Here is a 21,788-nt window from a genome sequence, read left to right as displayed (position 1 = left end):
GCGAAGTACAGAACTCTGAAATCTCAGTCAATGGATATTCTGTACAATATCTAGCAGCCATTCATCTTTTTCTTACAGTCTGCCTTGCCATAGGGGTGATGCTATACTCATTTCAATGGGTGCTCAACAGTTAGGGAATCACTGGCAAGTTTGTGATGAAGAGGGTTCCCCAGTACGTCTGAAGACTCTTAGCAAACTATGGTCTGGTAGTTCTGCTGCTTTTGTCCGTAGCCGAATTTATTCTTTGCAGGGTCAACTAAATCATTGGTGTAACAAAGAAGGGGTAGCAGAATTGGATCAAGTGTTGATCCTTAGGCTCAATTTACCATTCCAAGAGAGAAGAAGAATGGAAGGTCCAACCTGAGTCAGAGCCCCAAGTAGCCCCCAGTTGACCTTGTTACTTTTTACTTTTTACTCTTCCCTCAGGAACAACTGAGTCCCTTTTTGTCAATCATCAACTAAATCATTGCCTCTTCGAGTTGGGTTACTTTGCATGCCGTTTCTACGAATCCCTCCAGTAGGTCTTCGTATGCACTTTTAGGAACTCCTTTTTCTTCTCCAAGTCATTGGTTTTCAATGTCTCTATGTCAGTGTTAATTTGATGTATTTCCTCATGAGCATGGGTGCCAAACGATGAGAATTATGAGAATGGTAATTCCAAGATCTTCTGCTGTACATCAGAGTTTGTGAGACATTACCCGGACCAATGAAGCCCATTAAAACACAATGCCAAGGTAGTCCCCATGCACAGCCAATGTCATAATTCATTCCTTTAGAATCTTCAAAATATATACTTTTGACCTTTTGGAAGCAGGGCACTAAATTGTTCTAATGAATCTTATAAAGTTTCCAGCATGAAAAAGGTTTCCATGTTTGGTTTGACTACATCTAGAACCAGAAGCACCAAAGGTGTTTAATAGTGATTGGACTGCAGCATTTTCAGGTTTATAGAATCCTCTTCCCGGAAGGATGATGGTGTACAGCATCTGGCCAATGACTTATTGAATCTGGAATTGGTGGGAGGGAAAATAACACCCCCAATCTTAATTAGTATCCTGTACTTGCATGCAGTTTAATTTGCATCACTTGGGCCCACAACACTGAGGGAAACCCAGTGAGTCATGGTGGCTCAGTGGACTAATGCGTCCATTGCAGGGGCGTGTGTTCGACCTCATGGTCACAGGTTCAAATCCCGGCGGGTCCACTCAGCCTTTCATCCATCTGAGATCGATAAAATGAGTACCATTGAGTTGGGTAACAATAAACATCTGTTATTCAGCGCCAAGACATCTACGGGTAATCGTGAGCTTTACAAATACACCTGTTATGTTGTTGTGATGTCTCCCTCGGCACTTTAGTCTTCAGAATGGCTTTTTGATCCTTAGTTGCAGGGACTTCATTGGCCTTAAAAGATTGGTTTTCTGGTATTTTGACCGGAGTTGGTTCTGTTTCATCACCTGGAAAATGAAGACCTCCATAGTTCCTCATAAGATGTGTATTCTCCAAGAGCCAGGGTTTCCTCTTCTTTTGTGCAAAGGAGTTCCCCAAAGACCATTTGTTTAAAAGCAAAGGCTTCCGAATAGCTGCAACCTGAAGGAGCAAGGTGCCTCAATGTAAAAAATCATGATGTCGATGGAGACATTGACGATGTATGGTATGTTGGCGTGGAGCATGATGATAATCCCTTTGATTCTGTTCTTCACAGGTACTTCTCCAGGTGTCTCAAGAGAGGAGAATCACTTCGCTGATATGGGACCTGAAGGACAGGGTTCTATACTCTTACCTAAAAGGCTCAGTTACACACTATGTTGAGGAGCTCCCTCTGTGTCATGCAACCTCCTATTGGACATGGCCTCACAAGTGCCAGAACACCATCATTGGAATAGGGTTGTATAACAAAATATTGCTTACTAAAATATTGTAAAACCAGAATATTGTGTCAAAAAAACTTTGTATGTAAACTACTAAAATATTGTATAAAAGATATTGTGGAACAGAATATAGTCAAAAATAAAGGTATGTATATTAAAATCGTAATAATATTATATATTCATATATGTATATATTCACTGAAAAAACAATAGGTTTCAGGGACGTTATAGTTAGTTGGACATTTCAGTTGTACAAAACCAGAGAAATTCAGCTGTTATAGTTAGTTGAGCGCTTTGTTTTCTTTCTCATTTTCGAAGAAGTTTGCGCACCCAGCACGACCCGGCCGAAAATGTCAAAAAGAAAATGCTGTTTTTAGGCCAGGGGTCCCTGTGGGACCCCTGAGCAGGCCTGGAGGGTCAGGGTGTTCCTGCCCACTTTTTTTTTTGTTAATGTCTCTCTCACCTTTTTCCATCTCCCTCGATCTGAAGCACAAGATGGATGTCAACACTTCCTGGTTTTAAGTGTTGGCAGCCAATCAGAAGAAAGGTCATGCTTGGGAGGGCTCAGCCAATCAGATCTCACAATTCTCAAATATCAATATCTATAAATCTTTACATATCTTTAAACTACTGAACGGAATTACACATTTAAAATAAAGCATGCTTTCTGGACCAAGAGCTATCTCTCTGCAAAATGTGATGTAATTCCGTTCAGCAGTTCAGGCTGTAGCCGTGTCTAAAGTTTCCAATGGAAATTAACATGGAGAAAACACGTTTTGGGAACCCCCTTGATGAATCATCCCAAAAATTTCCAGACAGGAGCTGACCTGAGTGAACCGTGACAAGGCTGGACAAGCCTTGCATAAAATCTTTCACCAAATTTCAAAAACACGCAGCACTCTCCCAATTTGGCAATATAACAATGTATTCAACCTTTAGCAGAGCCATTATCCTCCTTCACCAACCCGTTTCACCCTGCTGGGCTTGATCAGGGTCCAAAAAAACGTGATCAAGCCCAGCAATAAAAACATGTCAAACAAAACAAAAAATAAATTGAAAAAATTCAATTAAAATAGAAAATTACTTTTTTTAAATAAACTATTTAAACATTAAACAAAGCAATAGCACTTGCACACTAGCAAAAGTGTTTAACTTTAAAAATTGTAGAGCTATGATTCTAACTTTAATTTAAGCAAAAGCAGGAAAAGTGTAGGACTTTGGAAAGCGTAGATTTACTATCACCACTCCAATCTAAGCAACAGTAGGGAAAGTGTTTAACTTTAGAGGGGTCAGACTTAATATTTTTCTCACTTCAGGTTAGATTTGAATCAGTAGAGAAAGTATTGGACTTTGAGATGTTAGATTTAACGTTCCCACTTCTATCTATGCAATAGTAGATAAAGTGTTGGACTACGATGGGGTAAATTATACCATTTCAATTGCTAAACTTAAAAAAAACCATTTATATACATACCTAAATAAAATGTAAACATTTAAATTGCATAATATATGAATTGTAAAACAAATCATATTAAATCTAATGTAAAAAAACATTTCATTATACAAAAATTATTTAAATATAAAAACAAATTCCTTTTTTTAATAAATACATTACTAACCAAAAGAATACAACAAACCAAAAACATTATAAACAAAAAATTACTAACATTAAATCAATTAAAACCTACCTGAATAAAATTAAAACAAATAGATACAACTTTTTAAAAAATGTAGAATTAAAAATGCTGATCAGCTAATTAACATTTAATTAAATAAAAAACATTTAGCATAACAAATCAGAATAATTTACAATTATCAACTGAACTTTTGATTAAACTAAAATGATCATTATAAAAACAGCAATTAATATTTTCAATAACTTCCCACCCATATCTCCTACAAAACCAACACTCTGCTACTAAATTAAACACTACTAAACTGTAGAAAATGTAAATAAAAAATGTTGCCACAAACTATACCAAACATTTAAAATATTTAAATAATAATCATAATGAGGAATAATTCGATAATTAACATAATTAATCATAACTGAAATATATAAGACACAATTATAATTTTAAAAAACTGTCATGAATAATTAAAATAACTTCACCTAATCTCGTACAAATCAACAACCTGCTAATAAATTAAAAATTACTAATTCATTTTTTTAAATAATTTAATTACGCTTTAAAAATTACAAATCGTGCTACAATAATTCAACTAATCAATGAAATAATTTACATAATTACCAATTAATTATTACATTAACATAGAAAAATATTTAAAAATAAAAAAACACTCAAATAAAAAAATCACTGATTAAATTTAAAAGACATTACAGATGCAAAGTATTCAAACATTAAAATACTAGCACCCTACAAATAATATAACTAATACATTCATTAAAAAAAAAACTATATGCAATCAGACCGACAGACAGCCTTTCGGCACGACCGCCGCATTTTAATGCTGGTGTTTGGACGGAAACCATTGGGGGAGGGGAAGGGAGGACCGCCGCCTCCAATAGGATCATCTGATACAGACAAGGTGGGAGTCGGAATCGCAGTCCCGAATGGAGGCAGAGCCAAGGCAGGCAGCACCATCAGGATTACAATGTCCCCTTTCGTCAGCCTTTTCATGGCACGAAGACAGACATGAAAAGGCTTTCGGAAACTGACTTTGGGGGACCCAAACAGGACCCTCGTCCCTCGTGGATCACTGTAAAGTTACCCTGGAGGCACATTTAATGTCCTCAAATACCTCCATGGAACGTGTGACATGCACCACACGGTGCATGCACTGTGTGCCACGCACCAAGTGCTCCTTTACACTGTGGCTTGTGCTGCAGCCCTTTTCATGGCCCACAGCACAAGCCACAGTGTAAATGAGCACTTTTTGACCACCAGCCCGACGATCGTATCGAAATACAGCGGTCAGACGGCCGACTGCTTGTCGGGTGGTCTCCTGACCGCTGTGATAGCAGTCGGCAGTTTGACGGACCACCATCAAAATAAGCACCTAAGTCTTTAAAGAGGTTAGGGACTAGGTGATGCAGGGACTATGGATAAAGACAAGATCCCCAGCCTGCTTCTACCTTCTGCAAAAAATAAGTGTGGCTCCGGTGGCTGTGAAGTCATTTGTGGTAGTACCGCGTTACAAAACCTCCTATAGAGACTGATTTAGTGAACATCTTATAGCCTTGTCCAACCAGAACAAAGACAGTCAGGGGCTGCTTGTGTTCCTGTTCAGAAAGGATATGGCCTGGCAGTTTGATATGGACCATCTACTGTGGGGAGGAGTTAAGGCTAATTTGCATGTTTGCCCATTTCTTTAATGCCATCTTCAATACTACTGTTGATGAAAGGCAAAGATTCTTGGATATGCATCTAGTCATGGTAGACCCTGCCATCCTCAGTCGCTGCTCCCATTAGAGCCTGTCAAAATCCTTCCTGCACCACTGTACTGTTTAGAGCTCAAGACCCAAATTCCATAGTCAGACTGTGGTTAATTTTGCCTGATTGTGACTCACAATGCAAAGAAACCAAGCACTGCACCACAGCCCTGTTCACTTAAGCTCCAATATTGCGTGCAGCATGAGCAGCATGGAAAAGTGCTGTAAAGCGCACCTAGTCTAATTGCAATTTAATTTCAGTATGAAGTACTACAATTCTGTTGCACCTTACTTTACAAAAATGTACTGTGTCACATCTTATTAATGGACTGTATGAGTCCATTCCAAAGAATGGGGAGAAGGGTGAGTCAGAGGAATCTACAGTTAGTCTCGAGCACATAAGGCGTTACCAAAGGTAAGTAACTTGTTCTTCTGATAGAGACTTCTAACCGCAGATTGCTCACCTTGTGAATAGATGCAAAAACAGCGTCATATCTTTTCAAAAATAGGTTTAATAAAGCATTATTCATGTGCAACTAAATCAAATGCCCCATTAGAAACCAACTTAAAAAAATAAGCCTTGCCAGTCAAATTTCGCATCTCCTGAAAGTCAAAGCCTAAAACATTTTACTTTTCAGTGCAGTGACCTCATAATTAGTACCTGGCAATACTTGCTACAAGGATTATCAAGATGCACTTGAGTCCTATTGGTCCTCTAGAACTGCCCTTATATGCAGGGATGACGTCTTGAAAGGTTTCTGCACCACTAACGTTAACAATGGTTATTCTTATGAAGTCTCGCTGAGACTGGAAGGGCAACCTTCGAGGAAAGTCAGTCCTTCTTTCACTATCATCAACATCATTCCTTTGAAAAAACAGAGCATCTGCATCAAAGCCGAAGAGTCCATCTATTCATGCAAAACAGTGCAAACTTGGAACCTTAGAGGTAGAGGATCTTTCATCAGAAAAAACTTTTTATAGTAATAGTAGCTTCAGAGGACACATTAGGGGGCATCAAAGATTTGAATGACAGTCTGTTAAAGGGCCTCCACCTTTCTAGGTTTAGTCCTTGAATCAGGAAAATGTTTTCTGAAGATGAAGTTTCTTCAGAAAAGGTATACTCTGTGGAGAAGAGTAAGGCAGATTTTCTACGGTTACTTGGTGCAGTTTAAAACAGCTACACTCTTGCTTTTCAATGCTTGAGGAATTGGAAATTGACAGGACTAAAAAAATGGGGTTACCAACATCTCGGATGGAGTGTAGAAAAGAACAGACATCAATGGTCAGGTGGTGTTTTTATGGAGTGTGATTTCAGGGAGAACCGTGGGGGACTCTTCCGCAGCACTACCTAAGCTAGTACTAAAGGCTGAATTCTTGAAATAAATCTGGATCCAGTCTGTGGACTGGATTTGCTTCTAGAGAGTAATCCTCAAAAAGGAGATCCACTGTACATAGCAGTCTGAGTGGTTTATTAACCCGAGTGTTTGAGATAATGTAGAGTCTGAGCCTACTGATGCGCATTGAGCCATTTCCAAACGTTAGTCAGAAAATGTAACCATCACCCTAAACAGAAATCCCACTGGTGCAGAAACAATGAACCACACAACAAACGAGTGAAAGGAACTGGTTATTAGCGTCTACAAGATATGTTTGACTTATTGATGATTCAATTTAATTCTGTAAAACCATGCCCCACCTCGAAGACATTTCAAACTTTGTAGAAGAGGTACCTTAAAGTCAGTTCGCCCTATAGACATTCTAAAATAACGGAAGTGTGCAATGTACATTTAAGAACATTAACTATCATCCTAAAGCTTTTATTCTCAATGCCTTCCACTTTCACTCAATCTTCAATTTTACCTTCTCTGCATATCTGTCCCTTTTTCTTTTACGTTCTTTTACGCGATTTGTCTCTTCTTGATGCCGCTTCTCATCTTGGCGCAGACGCACTGTCACAACAGAAAATACAAGAGCAACAATGTCAATGTAGAGTCCAATTGCTTTACAGAAAGGAACATACCTTGGTAATTGGGTATAAATGAACACAGGAAGCATGATTTAGACATCAGAAAGGTAAATATCTAATTATGAAAATATTCATCACATTCCAATCTACTGAGTAAAGCAATCATCCTCCTGCAAAGGTTTTGTATGGAGGCAACAAAGGAAGGAGTGCATAACAAAAGTAGAAAATTCAGAAGAACAAACAGCAATGACTTTTAAAGCAGCACTCTTAAACAATAACAACAACAGAACAATCATGTGTCCAGTCAATTATACATAAGCAACATTACTGATGCATAGTGTTGTGAACTTTAGAAGCAAAGTGATGGAGACTCTTTCAACCCCTAGCACCCTGTTCAATTTACCAGATACCATTAAGGTTGTGACACAACTTTACCAGAGTCAAAATGCTGACTATGGAATGAACGTAAATGACTGATAGGTAGGAGAACATTCTACCACATGGACAATCTATTATCAAAAACGGAATTGTATGAACATATTGCTTTCCATTTGAGGAAGTTTAGTGGAGGCCATAATGTACGACCACTACCTGGATGGAAGTCAAGCATCAATGTACATGGCTGAAGATTGGATGCAAGCCGACAATAAAACAACATCTACTGATCCCAAACATAAAAAGACAAAGGTGCTACCAAACTATACATTATCAGAAAAATGTGTGCCTACTGTAATTAATGTACGTCCACACTCAACATACTACAATAAGGAGGAACATTTAAATCTCATGCTGATAAATGCTGTGGCGAACACAGCAGCATATAATTTAAATCCTTTCAATCTTTTCTCCTTAGTCCAACGTTGACTGTTCAAGAGTTATTAATGAGAATGCTATGTAATGCGATATTTACAATATTAAGGGAAAAATAAAAAGTGCGCGCCTTACATTTCACAACTGATTACCATTTCAAACCCCTGTTAAAGATTTACACTTACATTTATCAGATACCCAACCCTGTGATCTATATTTATTGTCAACAACTCTAACACTCAGCCGACAGCCGTGGGGTTGAATTTGGGAAAGAGATAATGAGAAAGAACTTGCAAAGTATTGATTTGCAGGATGATAAAGGTTGCGTTCCTTGCTCCTTCATCCTGGCCCTGATAGATAGCTATAGAGTCTCTACCAGATAAGACGTTACCGAAGGTAAGTAAATTGTTCATCTGATAGAGACTTCTAGACGCAGATTCCTTACCTTAGAATAGTTACTAAAGCAATCTCTCAACGGAGGTGGATCTGCTGATTGGTTTAAGCTAAGAAGCCCTGGAGGACCGTACGCCAAAATGCCCATTTCGCTGGACCTGACTGTTAAGGCAGTAGTGTTTGGTGAACGTATGCATTGATGCCCACGCAGCTGCCTGATAGATACTCAGGAGCGGGATTTCTCTAGCCAATGCAGTGGTCACAGCTGTAGCTCTGGTGGAATGAACTCTTAAGCCCTTCGGCTGTTTCTAGGCCATTTCATAGCAGATATTAATGCAGAGAATGAGCCACAGAGAGAAGGTTCTCTTCTGAATTGCCTTCCTTTACTTTAACCCTGAAAACTGAGCAAAGATCGTCCACCTGGAATTTTTTTGTATGATCAACATAGAACATTCACGCTCTTTTTGGATCCTGGCGTTAGAGTCTCTCCGCTGCTTTAGAATGATGAGGAGAGGAAAAAAGGAAGGCAGGGTGATGCTCTGCCCGAAGTGAAAAGGCGTGACCGCCTTTGGCAAAAAGTATGCTCGAGTTGTAAGAACCAGCTTGTCTGGGAAGAATGAAGTGTAAGGAGGATTGACTGAAAGTACTTGTGTAAAGAAATGCCTTTTTTTGTGTGGTTACCACCCCCAAGTTTTTCAAAACCTGCTGCTGGTTTTTCTGAGAGCGCACAGAGGCCTGCTTACCAGACCTCAGGGCAGGGCCAGTGTCCTGACACTAAAGTGTATGTTGAATGGCTGTACCCAATTGGATATGGCTACCTTACCTGTCAGTCCTTAGTAAATGCTACGAACATCACCAACATTACAGCTTGTGGGTCCCTTGTAAAATAAATTCTGAGCATCTCTATTGAGAGCCTTGTAGAACGTTTTTCCACGCTAAGAAGATTTGAGATTTTCTCCATTGCCCTGTAGAACGCAAATGACCAGATGCTGCTCGTTTTAAAGCACAGCCAAAACTTTGAGCTCCCGGCCTCCGAACTACTGGGCCCAGAATGCAAGGGGACACCTCCAATACAACCTTGGGCATGACTTCACAAAGGGTGAGCGCCCCCATTGGAAGACAGTCTGCTGCCATGCGATGCAACAGGCTTACTAAAGGTTTTAAAGTTAACCAGCACAACGTATTCACACTCCTATTGAGGCAACCAGGCAAAAGAACAAATTTTATGGAACAAGTAAGGTTTGTCTTTCAAATGTTTAAAAATATCACAAGTACATCCGTTGTGAGCAAATATGGACTCGGGCTTGAGGGCTTTGTTAAATTCTATTTGCTGGTACGGCAAACTATCCGCATTCATGGGGAGGAGTCGCTAACACTGCAACGCCAACACCGCAACAAAGCCAAGACATTCTGTTGCTACTTGGATAAGCAAGCAAGTGCAACAATATTTCAGGTTTCATGCCGTGAGTCTCTGCCTCACTTATTTGTAGTTGGCACACACTGCTAAGTATCGAGGAAGCTTGCCCACCATTCCCAAGGGTTTGCTCCACTCAACAACTGCAGCTGCTGTACAAATCTGCCCACTTTCCTCGAATCAGATCTTTACACTTTGCAGCGTAAAGATGGGTTTGATACTTGCATTACGTTCTTCACATAAGCCTCCTGCTTACATTTTAGCAAGGTGCACTAATCCTTTGAAAGGAGGGAGACGACCCAGAGGAGAATAATTTGGATTAAAAGTCAACTGATTCACGAATTGAGTGTAACCAAACCAACAAGAGGACTGCTAAACCTGTGCATTTCCCCTATTAAAACATGTCTTAACTAGCCCTCGTGTTTGTCCCTTTCAGAGTAATCTAGAGCTAATACACACATGTAAAAATGGACTTACGGAATATCACACACTTAACGTTAATGTAAATTAACTAGTGAAGTGCAGAGTGAGATTTAATCTAAGCCCACTATACAAAAGAGCCACAGTACTAAGTAGGTCCTCTATGTTTCTTTTTTAGTGTCCAGCAGTTCTGGGTCCTGAGGAGAACCCCAAAATTCTTTTAAGGTTTGAAACGCAATGACAGTGTTAAGAACCAAGGAGTGCATTGTAAAGATATTACTGGAACACAGGGAATATTTGGGTGGAATTGCATGATAGACAAATCCCTGTCAGCAGCCAGTCCGAACACAGATTGTTCTTACACCCTCTAGTTATGGCCCAATACGGAGGTGCTATTAGAAGTGGTGGAGCGACACATTCTCCCTTTGGGTGTAGAATTTCAGAGCTGGGACATATTCGTTTGTTGTTGATGCACAATTTAAAATAATTTGTTGGTGTCATATGTGAATTTTATTTGTTATTGTCATGCTATGTGGAATGTGATGTGGGCTATTACCACAAAAAAATGTAGATGTAATGTAGGTTTGGTTTGCTTGTTGTTTTACTGTTTAGAACTATTTTCTAAAATTAATAAGTGTCATTTTAATTATGATGCAAATAAATGGTGATCACAGTATTTCATTTCCGTGATAATGAAGATAAATGCTAATCTTGTGAAAGTAAAGTCAGTACTGGCATCTTTTAATTTGATACTCTAGCACCGAGGGCATGCAAGCTATTGGGGTACCCCCGGGGCTCGCAGCTCTGATTGTGCCACCCTGGAGGTACACCAAATAAAATAGGTCCCCCCGACCTCCATTGAAGTCTGGATGCTGGCTGCTAGGCCTGAGGTAACTACACCCTGGAGTGGGCTGGTGAGGTCTGAACACCAAGAGAGTCGTCCTGCCATCTTGGGAGTGGGCAGAATTATGCATCCTTGGATAGTCAGATGCCACACACAGGAGCTGAAAGGGAGAAAGAAAGTATTTTTCTTGTCACTTTCATTCCTCCCACGCCTTCCCTGCATGGCACTATTTTGATACATCTCTGATGTCTTGTGGACCCATTACCAGGCAGCAAAACATCACCAACCACTTTCGAAGCTTAAAAGCCCCCCCACCCCCTGGCACCCAGACCTTAGATCTCGACCGACTTGGAAGAAGGACTAAGAGAGGACTGCCCTGTTGTACCAAGGGACCAGCGAACAGAGGCTGTGCTGACGAGGACTGCACTGATGGCTAGCGAACTAGTAACTTACCTTCGGTAACACATTATCTGGTAGAGACTATCTAGCTACAGATTCCTTACCTTTGCATTTCCCAGGCGTCAGGCTGGATCCGGAATCTTTTGCTGAGCAATACCCATTGTGCGCCACATCGGGCTGCTCCATTCAGCTCTGCGCGACGTCGTTGGCAGCATCAGTTATGACGTTGCGGTGCCTACATAGGCGCCACCCAGGAGTGAAAACGTCAGTACTTTTTGTATTTTCCACGCCAGAAGCAGAGAGCAAAAAAGAAACTGACTTAGTTGTGTGCAACATTATGGCCCTGAAAGGGAGGAAAAACACATCAGTCCCCAAAGCGGGGAGGCATGGGTGGGGCTGTAAGGAATCTACATCTAGATGGAGTCGCTACCAGATAATGCGTTACCGAAGGTAAGTAACTTGCACATCTGATAGAGACTTCTAGCTGCAGATTCCTTACCTTTGAATCAGATACCCGAGCCATACCATCTCGGCACTGGGTTGCGGCCTCATGAGCTAGACTAAAAAGTCCTGCAGGACGCGCGGGCAAAGTGCCCCTCCATGCACACTTGACAATCAAGGCAATAATGTTTTGCGAATGTGTGCAATGATGCCTACATCGCTGAATGACAGATGTCTTGAACTGGGACACCCCGTGCCAAGGCCGTAGTCGCAGGCTTTCCCCTGGTGGAATGGGCCCTTAATCCCTCAGGGGGCTGCTTCTTTGTCAAGGCAAAACAGATTTTAATGCAGAGAATGACCCAGCAAGAGATGGTCCTTTTCTGCACTGCCCTTCCCTTCTTTGCTTCCACATACCCCACAAAAAGCTGGTCGAACTCTTTTGTGTGGTCAAGGTAGAACAACAATGCACTTTTTGGGTCCAGTTGGAAGAGACGCTCCTCTTTCTTAGAGGGATGTGGGGGAGCAAAAAAGGTGGGCAAAGTATTTGACTGACCCAGATGGAAGGGGTCACCACCTTTGGTAAGAATGATGCCCAGGTGCGAAGCACCACCTTGTCCGGAAAGGACAGAAGTTAAGGAGGCAAACTGGATAATACCTGCAATTTACTCACCCTCCGGACCAATGTGATCGCCACCAAGAAGGCTGGTTTGATGGTCAACAGCCAGAGGGGACAATTGTGCAAAGGCTCGAAAGGAGCACACATCAGGTAAGTGAGGACAAAATTAAGGTCCTACTGTGGCATAACAAAGGGCGTGGGTGAAAATAAGTGAGCCAGCCCTTTCAGAAATCTTTTTACAATAGGAGATTTAAAGAGAAAAGGCTGGTCTGCCAGCTGCAAAAAAGCAGACAGAGCAGAAAGGTAACCCTTGAGAGTTCCCAAAGCAGAACCCTGCTGGGCAAAAGTTAGAAGGAATAAAAGGACAGTAGAAAGAGAAGCAGAAAGAGGGTTAATGGACCTTTCTGTTCAATATAATACAAATGTCTGTCAACGGTAGGCGTATACAGTCTTAGTGGAGGGCCGCCTGGCCGCCAGAATAACATTACAGACTTCGGGAGGAAGGTCAAAAGCAATCAACTGTCGCTGCTCAATCTCCACACATGGGGACGCAGAGTTAGGAGGTTCAGGTGGAGAACCCTTACCTGCTGCTGCGACAAAATATCCTCCTGACGGGGCAGCCTGATCGGAGGATTGATACTCATGCTCAGAAGCTCTGGATACCAGACTCTCCTTGTCTAGTCCAGTGCCACAAGAATGACTTGGGCCCGGTCGCTCCTGATCTTCAGAACCCTGGAAAGGAGTGGTATTGGCGAAAAGGCGTACAACAGGCCTGAGCACCACTCGCGACCAAACGCGTCGCCGAGCGATAGCCGCCTCCCGCGCACAGTACTGCTGACATTGCGCGTTCTCTTCGGAGGCGAACAAATCTAAAAAAGGTTCTCCCCACTGCTGAGACCTGGAGCCACCTCTGACTAGAGGCGCCATTTGTGATCCTGAAGGCATCGACGGCTGATATTGTCCACCCTGACGTTCTGAGAACTTGCCAGGTGTTGAGCCACCAAGGATATGCCCTGCTGTTCCAGCCATGTCCAGAGACACAGTCCCTCTTGACAAAGGGTCCACGACTCCACCCCGCCCTGCTTGTTGAAGTACCACCTGGCAGTGGTGTTGTCCGTGAACACCTGCACTGGCTTCCCCTTGACAAAGGCAATAAATGCATTCAATGCAAACCGATTCGCTCGGAGCTTAAACAAGTTTATGTGGAGCCCCGTCTCCACCTGTGACCAGTGACCCCTTATCTCCACCTCTCCCATGTGGTCTCCCCATCCCAGAAGTGATGCATCCGTCACTACTGTGAAATCTGGTTGGGGAAGGGAGAGAGGTAAGCAGTTTACCCAATCGCTGTTCGTTAACCACCACTGCAGATCCCTCGCAGTTCCTTACGAGATCTGAACCACGTCTGTGAGATTTCCCTGATGCTGTGCCCATTGGAACTTCAAGTCCCACTGCAGAGCCAGCATGCGCCATCTTGCGTGTCTTACCAACAGGCCGCAGGAGGCCATAAGACCAAACAGCCTCAGAGTCAACCTCACTGAAATCCATGATAGAGGCTGAAACATCATAATCATAACCTGAATATCCTGGACTCGCTGCTCAGGAGGATAAGCCCAAAACTGCACTATATCCAGAAGAAATTCGATAAAAGGGAGTACATTCAAAGAAAACCCCAGCGAATGCAGAAGATTCACCGAACTCTGAAGGTGGGAGGCGACTGCCTGGGGCGAAGCTGCCTTCAACAGCCAGTCGTCGAGAAAGGGGAAGACTGACACCCCTAACCTGCGCAGACGAGCTGCAACCACCGCCATCACCATGGTGCACTGGCAAGACCAACGGGGAGCAGGGTAAACTGAAAGTGCTCACGACCTACCATGAACCGCAAGTAACACTTGTGGCCCGGCAGGATGAGAATGTGAAAATACGCATCCTGCAGGTCCAACGCAACCATCCAGTCTCCTTGGTCTAGGGCAGACAAAACCTCGGCAAAAGTAAGCCTTTTGAATTTCCCCATTTTGAGGAAGAGATTGACAGTCCGAAGATCCAAAATGGGCCGTAGCTTCTTGTTTTTCTTCAGAATCAGAAAGTAGCGGGAATAACAGCCACTGTCCACTTCTGAACCTGGGACCCTCTCTATGGCACCTTTTGCCAAAGGACCTGTAACTTCCTCTTGGAGCAACCTTAAATGATCCACCGCCAGCCGTTCCTGACTTGGCAGAATAGTAGGAGGAAAAGAAAGGAAAGAAAGAGAATAGCTCTCCTGGACGATCTGCAAGACCCACTTGTCTGTTGTTCTAAATCTCCAGCGGGGGAGATGATGGTGAATTCTCCCACCCACTGGAGTAGTGTGGTCCTGCAGAATCAGCATAGGAGTGCTTGGAAGAGTGCTTGGAGGCTGCGGCTGCCGGGGGCTGTGTAGCAGACAACTTCTGGCCTCCATTCCAATGACGGAATGTACCACATCCACGCACGGTTTGGGTAGTCTGATTAGGACGGTGGCTAGGATAGGGCTGGAAACCCCTTCTGTTACCACGAAAGGAAGACTGGCCACGAAGAGTGGAGGAGAGGCCCAGGATCTTACTGTAGCCCGAGAGTACTTGAACCGGACCGGGCCGAGTCTGCCTTTGCACCAAAAAGGTGGGTTCCATCAAAGGGCATGTCCATCAAATTAGTTTAGTTTTTTAATCTATAATGCGCAACAGATACCCAAAAAGGGTTTCCCAGCCCAAAAGACGGTTCGGGGCTGGGAGCCAGGCAGTTAGAGCACTTATTTGTCGAACAGCCAAGTTTTCAAAGACTTACGAAACTGTATATAATTTGTTTCATGACAAAGGATTGTGGGTAAAGAGTTCCAAGTCGAGGGACCTAGATAAGAGAAAGACCTACCGCCCACCCGGGCCAGTTTAAATTTAGGCACAACAAACCTTCCTTGGGTGGTAGAACGGAGATTAAGGGGGGGGAAAGGTAGGGACTGACCAAGGACTCAAGATAGCGTGGGGCACAGCGGGATTTTATTTTGTGCATGTAACTTAGAAGTCTAACAGCGGCATTTTGAACCTTTTGTAATCTGTGGACAACCGCTTTGTTCGTCCCCAGGTAAAGAACATTTCCGTAGTCAAGTCTTGATGTTATTACGGCATTGACTATGTTTTTTTGGGTGGATTCAGGTAGCATCCAACAGATTTTCCTTAACCATCTAAGGATGGTGAAACAGGTTGCTGATACTTTAATTGATTGAGAATGCATGCTGAGTGAGTCATCTATTATAATGCCCAGATTTTTGACTTGAGGGGAAGGGGACGAAAAATTGCCCATTTCGCTTGGTTAGTGTAGGGGATTCCATAAGTCTTTTTTCTTCCCTAATACCAGAATCTCCGTTTTCTCCCCATTTAGCTTAGGAACATTTTGCTGCATCGAAAAAGCTATTTTGTTTAAGCCAATTCTGAGACTCAATAAATCATCTGTTTTCTGTGAGGAAAGGGAGAAAATGATTTGTTAATCATCGGCGTAAGAGAAAAGGGCTAGTCCTGATTTTGCAGCTACCTCAGTCAGTGGTCTCATAGTAGAGCGCTGAGAATGGACCCTTGCGGCACCCCATGGGCAAAAGAATGGATTTCAGAGCAGGCTGAGTGTGAAAACACTTGGAAGGTACGCTTTGTAAGAAAGGCAGTGAGCCAGTTAAGAGCGGGCCCACAAATGCCTTGTGACATAAGTGTGTTTATAAGCACAGCGTGTGACACCGTATCGAAGGCAGCGCTCAGATCCAATAAAATGAGCACTACGGTGTCACCATTGTCCAGCTGTTGCCGTATACTTTCCGTGACCCCAAGTAAGGTGGTTTCAGTTGATAAACCCTCTCTGAAGCCCTACTGGGAGGGGTGGAGAAGATCATTTGCTGTTACAAAATTGCTGAGGTGTTGGTGACTATGCCTTTCTAATGGAAAGTAAGGATATGCGGCAGTAGTTACTGGGCGCCTCTGAGTCGGCGTTAGCTTTTTCCAGGAGCGGGTGAATCATAGCATGTTTCCAGGGTGCTGGAATGATAGCTTCATGTAGTGAGGCATTAAGGAGATTTACTATCACACTCAATGAGGTGGTGCTCAACTGTTTAAGTATTGACACAGGTAAAGGATCATTCGGTGATCCAGATTTGATGTTATTTAAGAGTGTTGTTAAACTTTCAGTAGTAAGCGGAGACCAAGTCGTCAAAGAGTGTTCATGAGAATTCATTTGACCCATTGCATTTAAGAGTGATTCAGCATCCTGAGATGAAGGTGGAAGTGGTGGGGTGATGGAGACCTTTTTAGTCTGATCAAGTACGAGGTCTTGATAAATTTTGTCCACTTTTTGCACAAAAAATTAGGCCTAAGCTTTACATTTAGATTTCGTTAATGCAGGGGACGGAGCTTGAGTTTTGGAGCCTGCCAGTTCCTTAACCGTATTGAAAAGAGTCTTAGAGCAGTTTACAGCTTTTGAAATAGTAGTTGAGACATATTCTGCTCTAGCTAGCTTGCAGAGTTTGTGATAGTTTTTTAATGCATTTTGATAAACTGATTTAGACGCGGGAGTGTAATTCTTTTTCTCCACTTCCTTTCTAAACCGTTACAGTTTGTTTTTTAAATTTTCAATGCCTCAGTAAACCAAGGAGCTGGTGGCCTAGGGTTACTAATTTTTTTGTTTGTGATTGGCAAGTATTTATGGCTCCTGAAAGCCAATTTTGTACAGAGGATGATAGCTGGTTTACTGAAGGAGTTAAGCAAAGTTTATGAGAATCCAAAAATAAGTTTAGGGCATTAATATCTAACTTTTTAAAATTTCTATTCTTTGAGACCGGCGTGTCAGGGGTAGAGGAAAAGTATGCTGGGAGAGTTAAGTCGAAATTGATCAAATAATGGTCCAACCAACTTGTAGGCAGGGCAGGAGAGCATGAAATCTCTGTAAGGTTTGAGAAAACTGGGTCTAAAAGATGCCCTGCTGCATGTGTGGGACCGGAGTTTAATAAATGGAGGTTTAAAGAGGCTAGATCAGAAATAAAGTTTAAACTAGTTTTACACAAAGTGTTTTCTAAGTGGAGATTAAGGTCTCCAAGGAGGGAGAAAAATGCTGTTTTTGTGACTAGAGGAGCTATGAATTCCGCAAAAATTGGCTTGGCCATCCCCGAGAAGCCAGTTGTATGAAGCGAGGCATGACGTCTCAGGGCTACCGTCGATGAAATCGTTCTCCCCAGCGAATCGGTCATGTCTAAACCTCACCGTATAGTGAGTTTTGCTGCATCTCTCCAGTCTTTGACAGCTTGGGAGAGCACAGCCTGGCCTCCTCCGGGACCTGTGGCAGCACCTGCACAACCGTCTCCTAAAGAGAGTGGGCGAAATGGCCCAATAAGCACGCGGTATTCAACAACCTCAATGCCAGACTGGAGAAAGAAAACATCTTCTTCCCAAATGAGTCCAGTGTCTTGGATTCCCTATGCGGAGGGACAGAAGGGAATGTGCCTTGGGACATTGAGGCCTGCACCACCAAGCTTTCTGGGGTGGGGTGTTGGCTGAGGAACTTTGGATTGCCCGGAGCTGTACGCTGGCGGCGTGCAATCGTCCTATTCACAGGAGCCCCTGTTCTAGGCTTGAACCATGTACCTAGAAGGGTAACCTCATTTAAGGGAAATAAAGGTTCAGAAGTGGAAGACCCAGGCTGAAGCACTTCGGCCAGGAGATTAGTCCTAGGACCCCAGCTGCCCTCTTAACCACCATGGCATAGGACGTCCCCTCCTCCGTAGCCATTGCAGGCCGAGAGAGCAAGCCAATGTCTGGGGAAGTATCCAGAGCACTGGCTTCTCCACGTTCCCCATACCAGTCCATTGTCTCTTCAGAGACATCCTGGTTCTCAAGAGGGTCGCCAGACTCCTCCTATTCCTCTCCTGAGCCCAGCATGTCCGCAAAGTGTTCAGGCGACAACATAGAACCGCTGGGTTCTGTCGACATCAGAATCGGCGTTGCTCATCGCCGTTCCGTCTCCATTGTCATCGGGGATGAGCATGGGGCTTGCGCCACCGACAGCCATCGGCGACGTCATAGGCACTGTGATCGGATCCCTGAGGCCCTACCGGCACTGACGGCGTAGAACCCGATGGGGCCCCATCCGACCGCGCGGGCGCAAGGGCTCACCAATGGTGTTGGTCCGCTCAAATATGCGGCGCATGGCCTCGCAAAACTCTTTCATTTGAGCGGGAGTCGCTCTGCTCCCGAAAGGGTGGAAGGCGCGAAGTCGAATCTGGCTCCGGTTCCACAGAACTGTGCCTAGAGCGTTGGTGCTCCTTACCTTTCGCAATGACAGACGCGACTTGAGATGAAGTCGAAGTCCGCTTGGCCTTCTTCTTGTGCCTCTTCCCCGAGTGTCCAGAGGAAGAGGGAGGAAGAGGACTTAGGGCTCCGCTAGCGGTCCCGCGACCTCTTCTTCTTCGAACGGGGCCATGACCACCTCGGAGTCTCGCTTGATGGTGTCAAATGCTGGGTCGCAAGCAACTTCAAGGTCTTCGAGGCCATCGCCCGACAGTCTGAACACAACCTCGTATTGTGGTCGCGTTCAAGACACCACAGACATACGCGGTGGGTATCGGTGACCATCGGTGACCGATATCATGCGGGAACAAATCCTGCATGGTTTGAAACCTGTCTTTCTCAAAGACATCCATCTCACACCAATTCGAAACCAAAAATATCGTCAAAAGTAGAGAAAAAACCTCCCAAAAAGCTTCAGAAGGGTAGCTCTTCCCGGATCGGCGGTTAGCTGACGCAGAAAGAAAAGAACTGATATCTGCGCGCCTGAGTGGTGCCTATATGGGTATATAGGCACCGCAACATCATAGCCGATGCTACAGAGCGCCGACGACGTCACTTGGAGCTGAATGGAGCCACCCGACATCAAGCACAAGGGGTATTGCTCAGAAAAAGTTTCTGGATCCAGCCTGATGCCTGGGAAATTCAAAGGTAAGGATCTGTCGACGTTGGCCGTTCCGGCTCCGTGTCGTTGGGGATGAGGATGGGGATTGCGTCATCAACAGGCATTGGCGACGTCGCAAGCACCGGCTTCGGGTTCGACACCGGGGGAGGTCGTGTTGGTACAACTGGCGCCGACCTAGATCCAGTATCGGATTCCTGAGGCACCACCGGCGCCGTGGCCGAGGTGTCTTACCCAATGGAACCCCAACCGACCCTGGAGGGCACGAGGGCTCACCAACAGGGTTGTTACGCTCAAATACGCGGCGGATGGCCTCGTAAAAATCTTTAATTTGAGCAGGAGTCGCTCTTGCTCCTGGAAAAGGAGGGAGGCGCAAGGTTGACTCGGGCTTCGCAGAACCATGCCTAGAGCGTTGCCTATCGCTCTCGACAACGGACGCCAGTTGAGGTGAAGTCGAAGTCCGCTTGGACTTCTTCTTCTTATGCCTCTTCCCTGAGTGTCCAGATGACCTTGAATGGGAGGAAGAGGACTTTGGACTCCGAGAGCGGTCCTGCGACCACCTCTTCTTCGACTGGGACCGTGACCTCCTCGTAGTCTCGGTATCGACTGCCGGGCCGCTAGCAACTTCATCGCCCGCTCCCTCAAGGTTTCCGGAGCCATTGCCCGACAGCCTGAACACGACTTCGAATCATGGTAGCATCATCCGGGTCCCAGGAGGCAGAGTAAGCACAAGTCGTGCACTCCTGCGCAACAGCATGTTTCCCCTCTCTGGACGCCTGACGAAGTATACAAATAAACTCCGACAAGGTACTTGAAGACCTTGATATAGGTCAGGATAATATACCTAGACCCACCTTAAGACAAATAGGTGATCCTTTATCTTCACTATCAGTTTTTAGGTCCTGAAGAAAGCCTACTTGACCCCCCCAGGGCAGACCAAGGCTGAAACATATCGACCTTTTTATGGACTATAAACAGTGCTGAAGCCCCATAACTTCTCTTCCTACGCACGACACAACTTTAACAAGCCTGACACCAGACCTAATAATATTTGGTTCTATCTGGTTATCCAAGCTTTTTTATCAAGAACTTTTCTCACTCGCTTTTTTTCATCACTACTGTACTAACCAGTGATTCACCTCCGGGTGGAGGAAGCATACCAATTAACCCAATGATGATACTGTCACGTAGCTAAAAAACAAGAAAGGAGGAGAACCAAGATATACCGTCATCCGAGCCTTAGTACGTGAATGAGGGTTTTTTATCGGTATCAGAGCGAATAACAAAAAACCCTGGTTACTCAGGACAAGTGATCCTTCCCCACTTTGATTTTTTGATAATGAACAAGGAATCTGAATGGATCACAAACTCTTCCTTCTCCTTCTTTTGATTTAATAAAGCATTCAAGACACCACAGACATACGTGGGGGGGGATCGGCAACCGACATCATGTGGGAACACTTCCCGCATGGTTTAAAACATGTCTTCCTACCAGACATCCCTTGCATACGAAGTTGCTACACAAAAAATGGCTACAAAAGTCAAGAAAAAAGCCTGCCAAAAAGCGGCAGAGGGGTAAGCTCTTCCAGGATCGGTGCTTAACTGGCACGAAAAGAAAAGAACCGATGTCCGCGCGCCTGGGTGGCGCCTATGTAGGTACTGCGACGTCATAACCAACGCTACCGCCGCCAACGACGTCACGTGGAGCCGAATGGAGCCACCAGATGCCGCACGCAAGGGGTATTGGTCAGCAAAAGTTTGACGATCCAGGCTAACGTCTGGGGAATTCAAAGGTAAGGAATCTGCAGCTAGAAGACTCTATCAGATATGTGCAATTCCATTAGAAAATAAATGTTGGGGAGAATAGAGAATAGCATGAAGACAAAAGCACTTTGTTCTGCAGAGAGCTAAGAGGTGTTGGCAACTCTGACCATGTTGCCATTGATTCAATTTCCTGGAAAGGACCGAGAGGGATGAATCCAAAAGACTAAATGACTACTGGCTGCATGAACGAGAGAGGTGTAACTCCTGGTCCTTCAAGGTCGAGAGCAGGAGTTGTAGGGTCACATGCTCCTTGTATGGTACATGTCAGATTTTGGGAGCAAATCTAAATAAGATTCTGATGACTCAAAGTGAGACGTGGACTTGGCAGGGTTTAGTGCTTATGTTTCTTGTGCCTGTAGTGCTTTGTAGGAGTGAAGAAAAAGTTACTTTATCTGTGGGGACAATTTTCTGATCACTCAACTGTGGAATAGATTTCTCATCTGTA

At 44.1% G+C, this 21,788-nt stretch overlaps 1 protein-coding gene across 2 annotated transcripts in view; it reads right to left on the bottom strand.

Moving 5' to 3' along the window:
* Positions 1-21,788, bottom strand: part of INO80 (INO80 complex ATPase subunit) — a 545,189-nt gene that overhangs the window by 53,437 nt on the left and 469,964 nt on the right. For both annotated transcript variants that reach the window (XM_086937360.1, XM_086937361.1), the window contains one exon: positions 7,126-7,214. In XM_086937360.1, coding sequence (XP_086793486.1) covers positions 7,126-7,214 — 89 coding nt within the window. The remainder of the gene's footprint in view (positions 1-7,125; positions 7,215-21,788) is intronic.

Source organism: Lissotriton vulgaris, chromosome 9 (assembly GCF_964263255.1).
Source record: "Lissotriton vulgaris chromosome 9, aLisVul1.2, whole genome shotgun sequence".
Taxonomy (NCBI): Eukaryota; Metazoa; Chordata; class Amphibia; order Caudata; family Salamandridae; genus Lissotriton; species Lissotriton vulgaris.
Note: the sequence above shows the minus strand (reverse complement) of the source record. Positions and strands in the feature narration are given on the sequence as shown.